General features: G+C 39.8%; 1 protein-coding gene and 1 pseudogene across 1 annotated transcript; one reads left to right on the plus strand and one right to left on the minus strand.

The window, feature by feature from the left end:
- Positions 1-2,309: 2,309 nt before the first annotated feature.
- Positions 2,310-2,980, plus strand: LOC148295845 (secreted RxLR effector protein 161 pseudogene; annotated as a pseudogene).
- An 11,453-nt stretch (positions 2,981-14,433) lies between these two features.
- LOC148295846 (protein RALF-like 20) lies at positions 14,434-18,927 on the minus strand. The gene is made up of 2 exons (XM_088250609.1): positions 18,810-18,927; positions 14,434-14,552 (listed from the first exon to the last, which is right to left on the minus strand). The coding sequence occupies exons 1-2, from the start codon at positions 18,925-18,927 to the stop codon at positions 14,434-14,436; spliced, it is 237 nt and encodes a 78-aa protein (XP_088106735.1).
- Between the last annotated feature and the right edge of the window lie 1,167 nt (positions 18,928-20,094).

The raw sequence follows: 20,094 nt of genomic DNA on the forward strand, positions 1-20,094 counted from the left end.
CGGCCTGATGATACCGTGGTTGTAAAGCCGAGATGATTATGCCTTCGCAACTTTTCCTTTGTTTTGAGGAAGGCAAAAACGCCGCGTTTTAGTTCATGAATAGGTGCTAAGGCTGAGGAAGATCCTTTTGGCCAATTTATGGCCGTGATTTATTAGGCACAAACAGTATGAAATGATTAGTAAAGAACTTGATAGATATCTGGGCTCATACCATGTTATTCTCATGGGAGATGACATGGAAGATCCTGAAATCTACACGAAGGCAATGTTAGACATTGACTCAAAGAAATGGCAGGAAGCCATGAAGTCTGAGATGGATTCTATGCATGCCAACCAAGTCTGGACTCTGGTTGACCATTCCGAATGTATTGTACCAATAGGAAACAAATGGGTTTTCAAGGAGAAGAAGGGCTCAGATGGCAAGGTGGAGACCTATAAAGCTAGATTAGTAGCTAAAGGCTACAGACAAAGAGAGAGAATTGACTATGAAGAAACTTTCTCTCTGTTGGCGTTCGCAAATATCACGGCCTGGTGCTCCGGGCCGAGGGGATATACGTCAACACGTGACGTCCTTCTTTTGGATGCTGTGCGGTTGTGCGCGGGCGTGCCAGCACGGTCTACCGTGCGTTGAGAGAGTGATGTGTTTGGGTAAATAGTTAAGTGGTGCGCCTGTTTGAGTTCGACTTCTAATCAAACGATTGTGGCCGAGAGAGGAACTGATCTCGGCCGTCAGGTTCGCGGCCTGAGCTACAAGGCCGTTTAGTGGTGGTGTTGATGGTGGGTTTTAGGTGGTGCTCCGGCGCGTTGCTCAAGGAGCGACGGTCGTATGATATATGGGGTGGATGAGAGGGTAACAGAGATGGTGCTCCGACACCTTGAAGATCAAGGGTCGTATGATATATTGATGAATGGATTTTCCTTACAATCTATCACTACTCCTAGGAAAGCAAGTAAAGGTATTGAAAGTGCATTACAAGAAATGAAAGACAGGGAAATATAATTTGCTCCGTGGGAGGCTTTTGGTTTGGTGTTTGAACCCTTTGAATGTAGCTTGAACTTGGTTTTTATAGGAGAGGTCCTGGAGGGACAATCGAGGCTGAAAGATCTGCGTGGTGGAGCCCGATCAGAGCAAGTGGGTAGTCCAATCGGCATTTGGGATTGTGAAGCATGGTGGTGTGACCCCCATAAATCCCGGTAAATCTCGGCCACCGCCCTGATCATGGGTTCTGCGCCTTTGGCCATGGGAACGCATTTAATGCCCTGGTCTGGTGGTTGGTGACCTGACCTCTCAAGTTGTAAGAATATTTGTGAGAATGTTTGCGCCTAACCACTCTGATTTCCATCACCAAACCCTGACTTTAGTCACTTCCCATCTTCCCTTATGCATTAAATGCTTTTTTGGGGCTAGTGGGGTTGCTGCAATAAAGGCGTTACTTCATTAAATGAAGTGTGGGACCCTATTGCCACGTGGCAATTTAACCTTAATATCTTCGGCCGTGTTTCTTACGCCCTTCGGCCTTGGCCTATAATACCGTGGCCGTGAGGCCGAGAGGATTCCGCCTTCGCAGCTTTTCTTTTGTTTTTAGGAGGGCAAATGCCTAACGAACCGCCACGTTTCAGTTTATGGGCTGGTGCGAGGGCCGAGAGGAAGTCCTTTCGGTCAGTTTTATGACCGAGATTTATTAGGCACAAACACTCTCATGTAGCAATGATAAAATCCATCACCATACTTCTTGCCATTGCAGCATATTATGACTATGAGATATGGTAGATGGATGTGAAAACGGCTTTCCTACATGGCCACCTTCAGGAAGAAATCTACATGGATCAACCTGAAGGATTCATATCTAAACATGAAGAGAAGAAAGTATGCAAATTTCAAAGGTCAATCTGTGGACTGAAGTAGGCTTTAAGGAGTTGGAACATTCGTTTTGAAGAAGCCGTTAAAGGTTATGGTTTTAGCCAAAATGAAGATGAACCTTGTGTGTAGAAGAAAAACAGTGGGAACACAGTCATATTCCTCGTACTATATGTAGATGACATATTAATGTTTGGAAACAACATAGGCATGTTGACCTCTGTGAAACTATGGTAATCAAAGACCTTCTTAATGAAGGATCTGGGAAATGCATCTTACATACTGGGTATCAAGATCTATAGGGATAGATCGAGAAAACTAATTGGATTATCTCAATCCCTGTATATGGACAAGGTGCTCGAAAGATTCCAAATGGAACATTCCCAGAAGGGTTTTCTGCTAGTTAGACATGGTATTCACCTGTCTAAGAGCATGAGCCCTAAAACCCCAGATGAGTAGGATCCCATATGCCTCCGCAATTGGGAGCCTAATGTATGCCATGCTGTGTACGAGGCCTGATATCAGCTATACTGTGAGAATCACAAGCAAATATCAATCAAACCCAGGATCAAAACATTGGAGTGCTGTAAAGACTGTGTTAAAGTACCTCAGAAGGACCAAGGATATATTCCTAGTCTATGAAAGAAACCCAAAATTACTGGTGGAAGGATATACAAACTCAGATTTCGAATATGATGTTGATGATCGGAAATCCACTTCTGGATATGTGTTCACATTGAATGGAGGGGCAATCAGTTGGAGATGTTCCAAGCAGAGCACCACTGCAGACTCCACAACTGAAGCACAAAGGAAATGATTTGGATGAGGAAGTTCATTACTGAACTTAGAGTGGTTCCATGAATTGAGTCACCACTCATTTTATACTGTGAGAACAATGGGGCTATAACACAAGCCAAGGAACCAAGGTCTCATCAAAGATCAAAGCACATTCAGAGGTGCTATCACTTAATCAGGGAATACGTTGCTGATGGAGATATTAGCGTGCTCAAGGTGGCTTCAGCAGACAACGTAGTAGATCCACTCAAAAAGCCTATGAGTTAGCTTCAGTTGGACCGACACATGGAGAAGATGGGTATTAGATACATGTCAGATTGGCTTTAAAGTGCACGTGGGAGATTGTTAGAAATATGCCCTTAAAGTCAACTAATTATGTAATAGTTAGAGTTAAGGATATCTTTGATAAAAGACATATTATGTTATAGCATGGAAGTCCTTACTCACATGTCAAGCTGGAACTCATAAATTGCAATGGTGCAAACTAATCCTTAGACCTGAGGCATCATAGATGTTTTGTGGCTATGTTGTTAATCTTTGAGGGCACTATACGGTCATGCTGAATTAGGCATAGCTTAAAGGTGCTCATCAGGATTCTCAATAAAGTCATGGAAGCAAAAGAATGTACAACAAGGAATCTCTACTCTCAGTAAAGGAGAGAGAATACTCCAAGATATGATTGGTCAACTCTTTGCGCAGAGTAGTGGATAAGACTTGAAAGATGAAGTCTTCAAGTCTTACCAGGATAATCATATAAAAGGAATGATTCACATTAGGATATTGACAATCGGATCCATGATCTAATAATGTGAATAAGGAGTATTGACATAAGAGAAGGATTGAATTGCACGGTCATTCCAATTTGAATGGGTTCTTTCACAACGTATCATTTAGCTCGGATAACCGTGACTTGCTGCTAAGCGACAACTATGGTTTGTGGATGTCCTAAAAGGTTTCAATTAACCTTTATTAGTAGGAAGAATTAAATTGTGGAATTTAATTCGTATATCATCTCTGAGGAGTTGAGTCAACCAACTACCTTGGCAAAGGGAACTTACGGATCTGCACACCCAAAGAATGTGATTAGAGGTACAAATGTGGAGAAATGAAATGAGGAGACACAAGTCAATGGTTGATAATCAAATGTCAAAGTCAACGGTCAAAAGTCAACATGTTGACCGGAGCAATTGACCAAAGTCAAATAGTTTGACTGGATCAATTAAGTAAGACTATAATTATAATTTAATAGTTAAATTATAATTAAAAGATTAATTATGGAATTAATATTGACATATAGAAATATTGGATTGGGCTTTTAAATATGATTTAAAAGGAAAAGAACAAAATAGCCCGAAAGGCTATTGGGCCTAATGGATAAGTGGCATAAGATAACATGACCCATGGACCAAATGGAGCCCCAAATACCCACCCAATTGCCTTTTGTGTTGTCTTATATAAGCTAAGTGTTGAAGAAAACCTAGCTAGGGTTTTTGGTTTCCTACTTTGGTTGATGAGTGATCATCTTTGTATCTCATCTTCCATAAACCAAAAATTTGTCCAATCAAGAAGTAACTAGCATCCATACTTCTTGATTGCCTTCTCTTCATCTCTAGGAGCATTTGGTATGGTGAGGTAGAGGACTCCAACCTTGGAGCCTTAAGGTGAAGAAGCCAAAATCAAGAGAAACAAAAGGCCTTTCCAACAAAGGTGTTCATTCTTGAGAAATCAAGAAAAAGATCTATTCCCTTTTTCCTTTTTCTATTTGTGTTCAAAGAGACTAGGCTAAGATACTTGGTTGAAAATGAAAAAAGGTTTAGCTCAACTAATATAAACAAAATGAATCCGTCATTTAGAATGTTTTTGTTATATAGGTTGTGGCTAAAGTTCATTTTCTAAGCATTAGATGTATGTTTCATTCATATCGATGATATGGGCTAAGTATCCCACACATCCTTTCTTGAGTAACCGTCTCACCGTTATGGCTGAGATGAGACATGATGGGAGAACTCTACGCTCTCCACAGAAAATAACCTCAGGTTGCCCCAGACTTCGAAGTATAACCTCCTTTCGAAAACAATCAACAGATGCATGATGCTTCTCCAACCAATCCATTCCCAACATGACATCAAGATCAGCCAACTCCAGAGGAATTAGATCGGCTTCCAACACTGCATCACCCACTTGGATATAACTATCTCTGAATACCATGTCTGCAAAAAGGACATTCCTCGTACGTAAGGAAATACTAAAGCTTCTGATGACAGGTGTAGGTCTGACACTTGCATATGGCACAAAACTATGTGCAAAGAATGAGTGTGTGGCCCTGGAATCTATCAAAACACGTGCAAAATACCCAAAAACAGGAATCATAGTGGTAATAACATCGGGTGTGGCCTATGCCTCCTGTTGAGTCATAGAGAAAACACGAGCCTGAGTAGTAGAACGCCCAGACTAACCCCTCTGGTGTCTACCACCCTGCCTCAAAAAGTAGAATGCACTCCACTATTGGATGGAGAGCCCGTAGCTGATGATGACGCACCACTCTGGCTCTGGTTCTGACCTTGACTACCCTGCCCCTACTAGGCCCCAGTCTCTTGTCTTGTAGTGCCACCGAGAGAAAGAAGAGGGCACTCACTCTTAAAGTGCCCCACCTGACCGCAGTAAAAGCAACTCCCACTGCCCCTCTGGCTGGGACCACCACTCTGCCCAAGTTGTGGGCAATCCCTCCTAAAATGTCCCACCTGTTCACAGTTATGACTAGTAGAGCCTGTTTGTCAAGAAGGTGCCTGGTCATACTGGCCATAGATTGCTGCCCAGAATGCTGACTCCAAGTTGGCCCGGGCCCAAATCTCTCACTACCATAACTGGACCCATGTCCTCCAGACCATCCACTGCCTGCTAAAATAGAGCTGGATCCGCCTCTCTTTGATGGACCCTGACTTGGTCCACTAATGCCAAATGCATCCCTGCGATGTCTACCTGCGCCCACACTGAACTTCTTCGCTACTCTGTCCGCCGCTTGGGACAGTGCCCTCATAGTAGGATATGTGGTGGCAGTGACCACGACCTAAATGTCTAACCACAAACCCTTCTCAAAGCGTCTGCAGTTCTCTTCTTCGTTAGGTATCAACTCAGGAGCAAATCTGGACAATTTGTTGAACTTTTGCTCATACTCCAACACCGACATCAACCCTTGCTTCAGATGAAGGAAATCAGACTTCTTTACATTGCTGTAGGAGTGCGGATAGAACTGCTCAAAGAAGACTCACTGGAATTCCGCCCCAGTAATGGCAGTAGGGTTGGCATAACCCATACGGACCGTCTTCCACCAGTGATATGCATTCCCCTTCAAGAGGAAAGCCGTCAATCGTACTCGGTCTCCATCAGGACACTGTAGGACCTCAAACACTCTGTCAATGTTAGTGAGCCAAATCTCGGCTTTAGCTGGGTTTGCACAGCCGAAGAACTCATGTGCTCTCAACTCTTTAACAATTTTGACGTCGGAGCCTTCGGTGTTACGTCTCCCTTGCAAAGCTGTAGTCACAGTTCAGGTGAACTAATCCAGTACATGGCTCAAATCGAGCTCATTTTCACCAACTTGCTCTCCGACAGGTGGAGGTGGTGGAGATGAGGGTGGTGATAAAGGTGGAGATGGTGGTAGAGGTGGAAATGGTGGTGGAGGTGGAGGTGGTGCATGTTCCCCCCATCTCGGGAAATGGATTCTTGGCCTACCACATCAAGGAGGCATAGTTCTATATGAAAGATGACAAAGGAATCGTTAGTTTCAAGAATGCAATAGAAGCTTGAAAGTCAAAGGATGAATGAACCTAATGCTTTGATACCAAACTGACAAGACTTGCCCTGAATTCCTCTGAATTCGGGACGAATCCTGTGGAAATTCCAACATCGTACTGATGCCGGGCCCACTTACTAAAGAAATGAGACTTTCTGCAGAAATTTCGACAGAGTCTCCCCTGAAAAATGGACATTCCCAAAATTTCTAACCTGTTAAAAACACAGTTAATATCACCAACTGACATCAATATAGGCGACATCATAGCATATCTAACAGAATTCAGTTTATAAACAGAAATAAAGTTCAACAGAAGAGATACGAATAAAAGTTTATTTACTTAAGCTCGGTTCGGAGTTCGCGACTTGATATGGCCATTCGATTTCAAGATGGTCTACTGCCTGGGGGGCGCAAAAACAGAAAAGTGTGAATGGACAAAAACAAGGTTTAGTTCACATTGAAAACAACATAGTATAACCCTACCATTTAGAAAACGATGCTGAAAACCATATGCATTCAAAACTGTTAGAGTCATATGTATATCTATAGTTTAGTCAAAACCATAATGAAATCCGAAATCCCATAATGATACTTTATTTCTCACCCCATTCAAACCTTTCCCAAACTATTTATCTCGAAATACGTGCATATTGGCACGACGAGCGAGGAAGTATCTTCACTGATAAACAAGAACGAATGAGTAGGTATATATATATGTATGTATAATAGAATAGGGTAAATTACGAGAATGGTCCTCAAATTTGTATCCGATTTACATTTTGGTCCCTAGACTAAATTATTCGTTCAAATGGTCCACCAACTCTTTATTAATTGGTGCTTTGGTCCGATCGTTACATTTTCTGTTAAATTTAGTCATGTGAGCAGCAAATGCTACATTTGGGGGGGGGGGGGGGGGGGGTGGGGGGGGGGTTAAATAAGACTTTTGACCTATGCATCACCCCTTTATCACCACTTTATCACCACTGTATCACCTATGAATCATTAACATAATTTAACAGTAGAATCAATGGAGCGATTAATATAAAGTTGATGAACCATTTCAACGAATAATTTAATTGAGGGACCAAAATGTAAATCGGGTATAAGTTTGAGGACCATTTAAGTAATTTACCCTAATAGAATATAATATATATCTATATATCTAAGTGTGACCACTACAAAGTTTGTACTGGGGAAACAATCCAACCGGGGAATTTTTGACTATCCACATGGAAGAATCCTCAATTGACCATGTGGCTAGGGAACAAGTTGTCCAACTAGGACTCAACTCACCAGCACGTACAGCAGAATCCTCAATACTCGTACGCCTATTACAAGTCTTACGTGCGCAAACTAACCCCGCCAAGGGTCTACAAAACACCCCGTCAAGGGTGCCCGGGTTCCAACATTTCCAAATATCCCATATCACCAATTATCCAATTCCAATATTCCAAATCCAGAGAGGTACATAGGGTAGTGCTTATAGCACTTCAAATTGACATAAACTATAATCCACTCTCTTTCCATAATCTCCTTACCAACACCCCACATACCCCACACATAACCAAGCATAGATAGAAATTCTCGAAATTAATATACATAAACTCAAGCTACTCAAATATTCCAAAACTTGAATATATTGCACTTACTTTACAAAAATATCAAGTTTCAACAATTGATTATAAAATAAATTCAATAAACCATTAAATCAATATGCATAGTTTTTCCGTCATGAAATAATGCTTATTAATTGAAAACAAAGTCCACTCACAAGTAGTCCCATGCTGCTTGACCCTGAGAGGGTCCTGCCTGCTGAGTAAAGCGCTTTGAACGAGACTTTAAATTAAATTCCTAATTTTCCAGGATTTAAGTGTGTACGACAAACGAGAAGTTTCTAAGGTCCAATTGCGTGTTTCGGATGATGGTATAGCCACTGAAGACGCTCAGTCAACTAAGTGGTCAAACTTTCCAAATATGGTCAACTGGGCCCTCGAGGCCCACGACCTTTGATTTCTGATTCGAAAGTTCCTATGGGTTCAACAAGGTTTATTAACCACGTCCTGTAAGTTTGGTCCGAATCGAATGGTCGGATCGCTCGCGATCGCACGATCGGACGGTTATTAGTTTATGCAAACTTTAAGTCATCGAGCCGGAGCATCCGGGGCTCTGATTCACGATATGCGAATTCCTACATGATTCTAGAGATGCTTATATCAACATATATGAGATTGGAGGTGATGCAACGGTCTGAACATATCGAACCCGGATAACGCCTAATATGCGTAATCCGATCAACGGTCAAACGGTAACCAAATTCAAATCCGAGCATATCGTCTTGCTCGGGACGACATGAGGATCATTTTAGGACCAAATGGGTCACCCAAATAATGCCCATGTGCCACCACACGCGCTGTCAGCGCGTGGGTGTCTAGAGAAATTCCGATGACTGAAAATCTTCAAACCGCGGGTCAAGATCTATACCTACATGATTAGGACAATAAGTGGAGCAACTTTTGTTTTTGGACCATGGCCAAAAAGTGATCGAAACTTGCCAGAAACACGAGCTGAAAACCGTCCAAAATTTAAGCAATAAATCAAGTTACAAAACGCAGAAATCGATCCTATTCAACCCAACCCTCAGCTAGAACACATTGAGAGGATGAAAAAACATACATAGAGAAGAAATTGGTGGGCGGAATCGTTGGAATGAGCTTCGGGAAGTTTTGAGAATAACCAGCCAAACCTTCATGTTTTCCGGTGAAAGGCGTGGCGGTTGATGGCGGTTGAGGGGTAGGATGGAGAGAGGAGGTGTAGGCGGTCCTTTTGGTACTTGCCTTGTGACAGGGGGTGGATTGTGGTGGCGGCGAGAGGCCAAAAAGGCCATATATGAAAAGTAATAAGGGGGTTTCGCGAGGGTGAAGCAGACCAGGTCGAGAGAAAGAGAGAGAGAGAGAGAGAGAGAGAGAGAGAGAGAGAAATTTCAGATTTTTAACAAACCCAATTTGAAATATTTACAGTTTTGCCACTATGCTTACTTTGATCGTAACTTTTTCATTACAACTCCGATTTGAGCCCACTACGTGTCTACAGACTCATCTCGATGCTTTCTACGCAATAGTACCATTTGTGTCCCCAAAATCTTTCCGGATTAAAAAGTGACCAAAATAACCCTATCCCGAGGGGAAAATTGTAATTTCACAATTTATTAAATTAATTAAGTTAAACGAATACTTAAATTAGGGTCGGGATGTTACCGAAATTCCTTTAGTTTTTGAGTTGGGGAAAAATGGGTGGGTTAGATAGAGGACGTCAATATGAAACTTTTGGGACTAGTCACTAAAGTGGGCTTGCCGCCTGTCTACAAACTTTTATCAACGAGCTCTACGCAACAATGCCACTTAGATCCCAAAAATCCTTCCCCTAAAAAAAGTCACTAAAGTGCCCCTACCTCCTAAGGCAAAAATGTAATTGCACAATTAAATAATTAAATAAAACAATTTGTTGGGTTGGGATGTTACATGAATAGTATTATTTGTTGAGCGTGCCTTTACCTTGTGCATGTTGGAAGTTGAGTTGGTTCTTGTGCTTGTTTGCAGGTACTGTAAATTGGGAAATGTTCCATTTACAAGGTAAGACTCTACCAAAATTTCGGTAGAGGTCGAAATCTTTATAACTTTAAATTAGGGCTAAAGGGGTTTTTAGTAAAATGGGTCTATCATTGGTTAGATGCCGGACGGGAAGCATGGTTCGTCATGAATTTCGAGGGGGAGTCCGAGGCGGGTCTTGTAAAGTTGTATGCCCAATATGAAGGAGGAATAGCCTTTTACAGACATCCAATCCCATTAAACAGAAAATTATAGCATTGATTATAAAAATACAAGCCGAAAACACAAAAAATAAAGAAGCATTTGGTCAACAAAATTAAAATTTAACTCAAAATTGAAAACAATAAAAATTTGAAAATCCTTTCAATGCCAACACGTTGAACTCTTTACAAATTGATTAAATAATGTTGTTCATTATTACATCTTGTCCACAATATGGCTAGATCAAGAGTAGTATAATAAATATATTTATGTAAAAGAATGGGCATCCTTATTTAGTGTTTTAAGCTCCATTTCTTGGTGTGGCCCCTTCTTGGTTATATGTTGTGCTTCGAAAGACTCACTTTAATTTACGACCACCACCTCTGCACTCCTTCTCCTTCTCACAACCTCTGTTATTAGAGTTGGATGGTGGAGGCATGCACCGTGATTCCCTGCAACCACCCGGTTGATCATGGCGTAGTACCCCATTACCGATATCTTTTGCATTTGTCGTTTCAGTACAAATCGAGCACACCAAGAGAGCAACAACGCAAAGTGTAAATGTCTTGGACATGGCCATTTGATCTTCAAAACAAATTACAATTGGCTCTAGACTTGGATAATGAGGACTATGAGAGAGAGAGGATTATGGAGGAGATGATGATTACGAGACTGAGAAACCTTCCATTTAAAGGGATGTTCTTTGCTAATTTTAGGCAATTTTGTTGGGGATTGAACCTGAATTGTTATTTTTTGTTATTGATTATTGGTATGGCTCAAAGAGACACGCTGGTAGCATTGGACTTATGATTTAGAAGAGCCAAATTTAGAAATTCCCTTCAAGTTTTTTGAATTGGTTCTTTGGTAACTAGAATGAAAAGGTTCTACCAAGTTGCTTGCTGATCTAACTAAGAAAAATTCTTACACTGATCAGAAAAATTAAATAAAAATATTTGATTTAGTAATTTTTCAAATGACTTGATATGAACACTACAAACCTGTACACATGGGCTTAACCAAGTTGGCTAGAGCGGATATGCTTCCCACTTTGCACCTGAGTTCGAATCCCCCTCTTCATAGTTTAAATTAAATTAAAGTAGATTATCGCTTATATAAAAACAAAAAACACACGACAGACCACTGCTGACTATGCGTGGCATGGTTTTAGATGGTCTTCCATGTCCGCCAAATGAAGGTAGTTCATGAATGAAGTTTTCGACATAATAAAGAAAACGACTTGATTATTTCAATATTCAGTCTGCTTCTTTTCAGCACAATTGCATCTATTCCACTTTTACATTTCGTCTACATCTCTAGTGAAGTCATCTAAACATAACACAATATTAATTATCTCAAATAACTAAACATTAATGCCTCTTGATGTTTTCTTTATTATTCACCCATGAGGGTATGCGGGTGGTTTCGATTTTGGGGCATCTTCCAAGAGAAGAGAAGTACCACTAGACCAAGTGCTAAGTTGCCTCTTGTTTATTAAATACAGAGCATTTCTGCTCACCACTTTAACCTAATGTGTACCCTCACCAGCCTTCTCAATATTTGACAAGTGTCCACGAACATAATCATTGTTCCATAAATACAAAGCTGAACCTAGAGGAATATTGTGTTATTAGAAATTAGTTTTTGTTTTCGTAAAACTAAATGTAAAAATATTTACACTATAATAAGTTTACAAATTGGAAAGCTTTACCAATGAAATACAAATCTAATGAAACAAATAACTAATAAATTACGAGTAAGAAAGCAAGCTTGGTAAATGGTGTCAACGACGATGTCCTAAAGCCTGCTTAGCCTCCCTACATGCAGGCAATGGCGGTCCTAAACTTTTGGAGGCCCTAGATGAACTACCAAAATGTGGCCTTCTACTCTCTTTGTATATTTATGCAATTTTTTTTCAATAAGTTTTAAAAAAATATTATGAACTCAAAGTCAGAATTGTAACCTAAAAAGAAACAAAAAAAAATGTAATTCACGTAACAACTTTATAAAATGCAACAAAGCATCACTCGTCTTGCATTTTTGGATGCCAAAGTATCAATTAACTTTGCGTAATCAATTTTTTCTACCATGTATTTTTCCATAGAAAAGATAAACAATAGTCTTGTGGGTTTTTACCTTCTTGTTCTTCCTCGAAGATCACTTCCTCTTGCAGTAGATATTCAATAATAAACTGCTTCTTTTTTTTTTTTTTTTTTTCTTTTTTTTTTTAATTTTTTTAAAATACTTTTGTTAAGTAGGGCAGATTTTCCAATCTAAGGTATATGCTACTAGGTTAACTTATTAAATTGGTTTAACTTTAAAATAAAATAAAATTTGGACCCTTATTAAGTTTCCATTTTTTAGTTTTATAGTAAATTATTGGGCTTTTAAAAAAAATAGTATTTGGGCTTAATATAATATTTAATGTAGTATAATTTTTCAAGTAATACCTCTGTATATATAGAGGGTTATAAAAATTGGCGACCCTTCCAATTTAGAGGCCCTAGGGACCGCCTTGCCCGCCTACTACTAAGGATGTAGGTACTGAAGGTCTACAAGACTCCAAGATACGGCCCCAAATATACATGCTCAAGGTGTGTTATGAGCACATACGTTCAAAGTCGGATGCATGCCTCTAAGACACAGAACCTGTCCGAAAGTAATAGTAGAAAATACATAATGTATATGAAAGTAGTAGAAGAGATGTAGAGAGAATCAAATTCTAGTTGTGTGTCAAATGTGAAGGAGGAATAGGCTTTTGAAGACATCCAATCCCATTAAACATAAAATTATAACATTTAATATAAAAATACAAGCTGAAAATTAAGATATTATTACCCCACAATAAATAAAGAGGAATTTAGTAAAAAAATTCATTTTTAATCCAAGATTGAAAACAATTAAATTGTGAAAAACTTTTTAAAACCAAGTCCCCTTTATGGTTTTCAAAATTTTCAAATAATAAAAGTTAGTCTAAATATAAATATGGGCAACATAATACTACGCAATAGGTGTAGGTTCCTTCCAAACTTGAACTTGCACTTAGTGATTATAGTATTCATTTGAGGAACTTGAGTGTCCAAAGCATTGGACTCACCTTTAACCGAAATTTAACATATCCCACACATAATAATTGGTTCTCATTTGAGTTACTAGGGAACAACCCAAAAATTTCCATGATCATAGATAGATTAGGAAGACATGGAATAATACTCATTTGCTTACAGTGTAGCGCTATGAGCTGACAAAGAGACTTCTTCTTTAATCTTACTAGAAATTCAAAGCAACTGATCAATCCTACCGATGGAAATATCAAACACTACAAATTAACATATTCTAAATGTAAATCTCATGTTTGCTAGTGGGGTATATAGCTCATGTCGTTGAGCTCTTCCACCTCCACCCATATGGGTAGAGGTTCGAACCCTAGCCACCCAAGGAATATTTACGTAAACCCCTTTTCCCTAATCGCTTGTTCAAATAAATAAATAAATAAATACAAATATCGTGTTATAAATGCCACTAAGGGAAAACAGTTCAAAGATGCATATTTTTACTCATATAATATACAATAAAAAAGCAAAATATTGCATTATTGGACTTGTTCAAATGTTACATGTTGTCAAGATTAAACGAGATTTAGACCTAGCAAAGGGTTGTAGTTTGGTATTTTATCAGTTTAAAAGATTCATAAGAGAACGAGTCCGTTATATAGCACCAACAAACAAATTTCCAATGTTTAGAACATTTCACTTGAAGTGTTCATAATCGAGAATGCTAAATTTTCCACATTCGTATCGCTGACTACTTTTCTCACAAAAGTGAGATTTACTTGCATAAAATTGGTCCTTTGAAATCTCACATCTCTTGCTCAAATAGATTTATTCTTTTACCTTAAGATGTCTGAGCATGAGCAAGTAAATGTAGTTTAATGTTTGCATGTGGTGACCTAAAAAAGAAAACAGAAACTTGATTCAACTATTCAAAAAGATTGCCAACACGTTGAACTCTTTAGAAATTGATTAAATAATGTTGTTCTTTATTACATCATGTTCACAATATGGCTAGACCAAAAGTAGTATAATAAATGTATTTATGTAAGAGAATGGGCATCCTTATTTAGTGTTTTAAGCTCCATTTCATGGTGTGTCCCTTTCTTGGTTATATGTTGTGCTTTGGAAGACTCATTTTAATTTACGACCACCACCTCTGCACTCCTTCCCCTTCTCACAACCTCTGTTATAAGAGTTGGATGGTGGAGGCATGCACCGTGACTCCCTGCTGTTGGCGAGTAGAGCATATCCTATTCTATTTGGGTTTTATTTATTTTTCCTTTTGTGTAGATATTATGTAATTAGGATTCCACTTATTTCCTAATTAAACCCTACTAGGGTTTGTAACCTGTATTATAAATACCTCCTTTCGGAGAATGAAATACATCTGAAAATATTCTACCCATATTATTTGACTTGGTATCAGAGCCTAGTTTCTGGTGACCTGTGTGTGTTGTGCCCACCCGTGTTCTACTGTGTGCCCTAATTTCTTTAGGGTTCTTGTGCCTGCGCCTTTGTTGTGTTCCGCTGTGTGCTCTGTCGTGTTCGTGCCTCTATTTCCTGTGCTTTTGCCGTGTTCCGCTGTGTGCATCTGCCTTTACTGTGTTCGTGCCTCTACTGTCTTCGTGCATCTGCCTCTACTGTGTGCCTTTACTGTCTTCGTACATCTGCCGGATTTGTGTCTGTGCTGTGCTCTGTTGTATACTCTGCGTGATTTGTTTGTTTTTTGCTACAATCATGGGTGATAATTCCATTGTTGGTGCTGCTGCTGCTTCTGCGAATTTGCGTGTTTCTGACTCTATTCCAGGTACTGGCTCTAATACTTGGATAATTGACACTGGTGCTTCTGATCATATGACTTATGATGCTAAATTTTTTGATGAGTTGTCTAGTAACACCCGTAACCCATACATAACTAGTGCTAATGGCTTGCCCTCTCCAATTATTGGCGAGGGCACCATTTCTCTCACCCCAACTCTGTCCTTGTCTCATGCGTTATTAGTTCCCAATATCCATTGTAACTTGTTATCTGTTGGTCGCTTACTTGATACACTTAATGCTTCAGCTACTTTTTATCCTACCCATTGCTCTTTTCAGGATCTTAGGACTCACGAGATGATTGGGCATGGTAAACGGATAGGGGGGTTATATTATTTGACGTTGCCTTCTGCACCAGTTCGTGATCGTGTCGTTAATACTGTTCAAAGTTGCAGTGTCAAAGACAAACAACAAATTTGGTTATGGCATCGTCGCTTGGGACACCCGTCATTTGGCTACCTTAAGCGTCTGTTTCCATCTTTATTCCGCTCCTGTGATGAGTCCAGTTTTAAGTGTGAGACATGTATTTTGGCCAAGAGCCATCGCACTGTATTTCCTTTAAGTGACAGTAAAGCTGCAAAGCCTTTTGATTTAGTGCATTCTGATGTGTGGGGTCCGGCTCGCGTTACTTCGAACGGATTTCGTTGGTTCGTCACATTTATTGATGATTGTACCCGACTTACTTGGGTTTTCTTGCTGAAAAATAAACATGATGTTGTTTCCATCATTCCAGAGTTTTGTACTATGGTGTCTACTCAGTTTCATGCTCGGGTCAAAGTATTTCGGACAGACAACGGAGGTGAATATGTGAATAATACTTTAGCGTCTTTCTTCCGTATTCAAGGGATTATTCACCAAACGACAACCCCTTTTACTCCTCAACAAAATGGTGTGTCTGAAAGAAAGAACCGACACTTGCTTGAAGTTGCCCGCTCACTCATGTTGGATATGTCTGTTCCCCATCACCTTTGGGGGCATGCTGTTCTGTCTGCTGCCTATTTGATTAATCGTACTCCTAGCCGGGTTCTTGATTTCAAGACTCCGCATGATGTGTTTGGTGACCATATTTCCCCTGTCTCCGTTTCCAAGTTGCCCCCTAAAGTTTTTGGGTGTGTTGCTTATGTTCATGTCTACTCTCATCAACGGAGTAAACTTGATCCTTGTGCTCTGCGATGTGTCTTTATTGGTTATTCTTATACTCAGAAGGGTTATAAGTGTTATCATCCACCTACCCAGAAGGTGCATGTTACTTTGGATGTGACTTTCCATGAAGAAGTGCCTTATTATGTATCTCCCTCCTCTCCAATTCAGGGGGAGAGGGGGAGTGAATTGAAGAGTTTCGGAGTGAAAAATATGGAAGATGTTGGACCTGAAGAAGGAATTTCTGAAGAACATGAAGAAGGATTTTTTGAAGAACAGGAAGCGACCGGTCGCATGGAGGAAGCGACTGGTCGTGAACGAATCTGCCTAGATACGACCGGTCGCATAGAAGTGAACGACCGGTCGCTAACGAATCTGCCTGAAAACGACCGGTCGCACATAGGAAACGACCGGTCGCCTGCCTCGACGAGCGACGACAATGACGATACGAGTGAAGCGACCGGTCGCCAGGAATGTCACGACCGGTCGCCAGGTGATATTTTGGAATTTTTCGAGCCTCTCTCAGAAGGACATAACAGTGATACTAGCGACTCTCGTACATATGAAATTGATACAAGACCCCCCTCTGCCCTGCCACTGCCCCAATCAACTCATGATAATGAGGTACTTTCTAGTGATGTGCTTACTTATTCATTGCCCCCACGCACTACCCGTGGGAAACCTAAAATACAATATTCTCCTGATATACATGCCAAGTCCAAATATCCCATTAACCATTATATGTCAACTCATCGTTTATCTAAGTCATATGCATCATATTTGTGTCAATTATCTAGTGTATGTGTGCCAACTAAGTTGCAGGATGCTCTATCTGATCAAAACTGGGTAGATGCAATGCATATTGAGATGGAAGCCTTGAACAAGAATGCTACTTGGGAGTTAGTTCCTTTGCCAAAAGGGAAAAAGGCAGTTGGGTGCAGATGGGTGTTTACTTTGAAGCATAAGGCTGATGGTTCTATTGACCGTTACAAGGCAAGATTGGTAGCAAAAGGGTATACTCAGACTTATGGAGTGGATTACACGGAGACTTTCGCTCCAGTAGCCAAGCTCAACACTGTACGCGTACTCTTGTCCTTAGTTGCTAATCATGATTGGCCGCTATTACAATTTGATGTCAAGAATGCATTCCTCCATGGTCACCTCAAAGAAGAAATATACATGGATCCTCCACCGGGTATCCTTGTAACCTCTAAGGAGGGTATGGTGTGTAAGTTACGGAAATCATTATATGGACTAAAGCAGTCTCCAAGAGCTTGGTTCGGGAGGTTTGCTGCAGCTATGAGGAAGTTTGGGTATGTACAAAGTAACTCGGATCATACTTTGTTTCTGAAACATCGCAGAGGTAAATTGACAGCTTTAATAATTTATGTTGATGATATGATTGTAACTGGAGATGATCAGGTGGAAATACAGAGTCTTCAGAAATATCTTGCGTCTGAATTTGAGATGAAATCATTAGGTGACTTGAAATACTTTTTTGGGATTGAAGTTGCCAGATCTAAGCATGGTATTTTTTTGTCCCAAAGAAAGTATGTTTTGGATTTGCTTGCAGAAACTGGAATGTTGGATTGTAAACCCATTGATACTCCTAGTGAACAGAATCACAAGTTGGGGTTGTATCCCGATCAAGTTCCAACTGATAAAGAACGTTATCAACGACTTGTGGGGAAGTTGATTTATTTGGCTCATACTCGTCCAGATATTGCGTATGCTGTAAATATAGTGAGTCACTTTATGCACTCTCCTAGTGTAGATCATATGGGGGCTGTGACTCGTATTTTACGGTATCTGAAAGTAACTCCTGGCAATGGGTTAATTTTCTCCAAGTATGGCCATACAAATGTAGAAGGGTATACAGATGCTGATTGGGCAGGTTCAGCCACAGATAGGCGTTCGACATCTGGGTATTTTATGTTTGTGGGTGGCAATCTTGTTACGTGGAGGAGCAAGAAACAAAAGGTGGTGTCTAGATCTAGTGCTGAGGCCGAGTATCGGGGAATGGCCCATGGTGTATCTGAGTTACTATGGTTGAGAAGATTGTTGAAAGACCTTGGTTTTGGGCCTAATAAACCCATGGAGTTATATTGTGACAATACGGCTGCGATTGCAATTGCTCATAATCCTGTACAACATGACCGTACAAAGCATGTGGAGGTTGATCGAAATTTCATTAAGGAAAAGTTGGATGCAGAGATTGTGTCCTTCCCCTTCATCCGTTCAGAGTATCAGTTAGCTGATGTTCTTACGAAAGCTGTTTCTACGAGTATCTTTCTCAACTCGCTTGACAAGTTGGGCATGCGTGACATCTTTGCTCCAACTTGAGGGGGAGTGTTGGCGAGTAGAGCATATCCTATTCTATTTGGGTTTTATTTATTTTTCCTTTTGTGTAGATATTATGTAATTAGGATTCCACTTATTTCCTAATTAAACACTACTAGGGTTTGTAACCTGTATTATAAATACCTCCTTTCGGAGAATGAAATACATCTGAAAATATTCTATCCATATTATTTGACTCCTGCAACCACCAGGCTGATCACGACGTATTGCCCCATTACCAATATCTTTTGCATTTGTCATTCCACTACAAATCGAGCACACCAAGAGAGCAACAATGCAAAATATAAATGTTTTGGACATGGCCATTTCATCTTCAAAACAAATTACAAATGGCTCTAGACTTGGATGAGGACTATGAAAGAGAGGATTTTGGAGGAGATGATGATTACGAGACTGAGAAACCTTCCATTTAAAGGGATGTTCTTTGCTAATTTTAGGCAATTTTGTTGGGGATTGAACCTGAATTGTTATTTTGTTATTGCACTACTACAAAAATCGAAATAGACGACGGTAATCCACCGTCGTGTATTCGGTTTTTTAACCGTCGTGAAATCGAGCGACATCTTTTGATGCATAAAACCACGACGGTAAATCCCCGTCGTCTATTATTTCTAAAGACGACGCTTTTACTCAAAACCGTCGTCTATTATATGTAAATAGACGACGCTTTTACTCAAAACCGTCGTCTATTATGAAGTAAAGATGACCCTTTTATATGAAAATGGTCGTCTATTACGAAGTAAAGACGACCCTTTTTATATAAAAACCGTCGTCTATTATGAAGTAAAGACGACCCTTTTTATATGAAAATAGTCGTCTATTATGAAGTAAAGACGACCCTTTTCATATAAAAAGGGTCGTCTATTATATGTAAAGACGACGGTTTTTTTTATAAAAAGGGTCGTCTATTATTAAGTAAAGAACTATGTTTTATTATATCCAAAGACGTCGGTTTTGTTAAAAAGCCATCATCTATTAAATGTGAAGACGACGATTTCTTGAAATATTGTCGTCTATTAACTCTAAGACAACGATTTTTTAGTAAAACCTTCGTTGATTGTATATAAAAAGACGTTATGGTGTTAAAAGAGGTCATTGATAATATATACAGATGACGGTTTTTCTAATAAAACCATCGTTTTATTATCTTTAGTTTTTTGAAGAGTCAATAGTTATTACATAGTCAACCAATCTTTATTCTATTACATACATACTTCCTACCTATAATTAGAAATAACGGAGCTCACAAATTCTACTAATTTGATTTTAACTTCATCAATTTGTTCTTGGGTTGACTTAGCTCTGCCTTCTTGCACATTTTCCAAGTTGTTGGTGTCGGAAAAGGAAAGACCTGCACGAAAGAGACCCCAATACTCTTAAACATAAACTTGTTTAGCAGTAACCTTAGCAAAAAGATCTATGCAGCTCTAGAATGACAGCAGAACACAATTGGCATAATTGGCAAAGTACCTG

This window comes from Prunus avium, chromosome 3 (assembly GCF_965620075.1).
Source record: "Prunus avium chromosome 3, drPruAviu1.hap1.1, whole genome shotgun sequence".
Classification (NCBI taxonomy): Eukaryota; Viridiplantae; Streptophyta; class Magnoliopsida; order Rosales; family Rosaceae; genus Prunus; species Prunus avium.

Excerpts from the sequence above, each read along its gene's own strand:
- LOC148295846 (XM_088250609.1), bottom strand. The coding sequence starts at position 18,927 with ATGGCCATGTCCAAAACATTTATATTTTGCATTGTTGCTCTCTTGGTG. Across the intron at positions 14,553-18,809 it reads AATACGTCGTGATCAGCCTG|GATATGCTCTACTCGCCAAC; the intron begins GTGGTTGCAGGA and ends CAAATAGAATAG.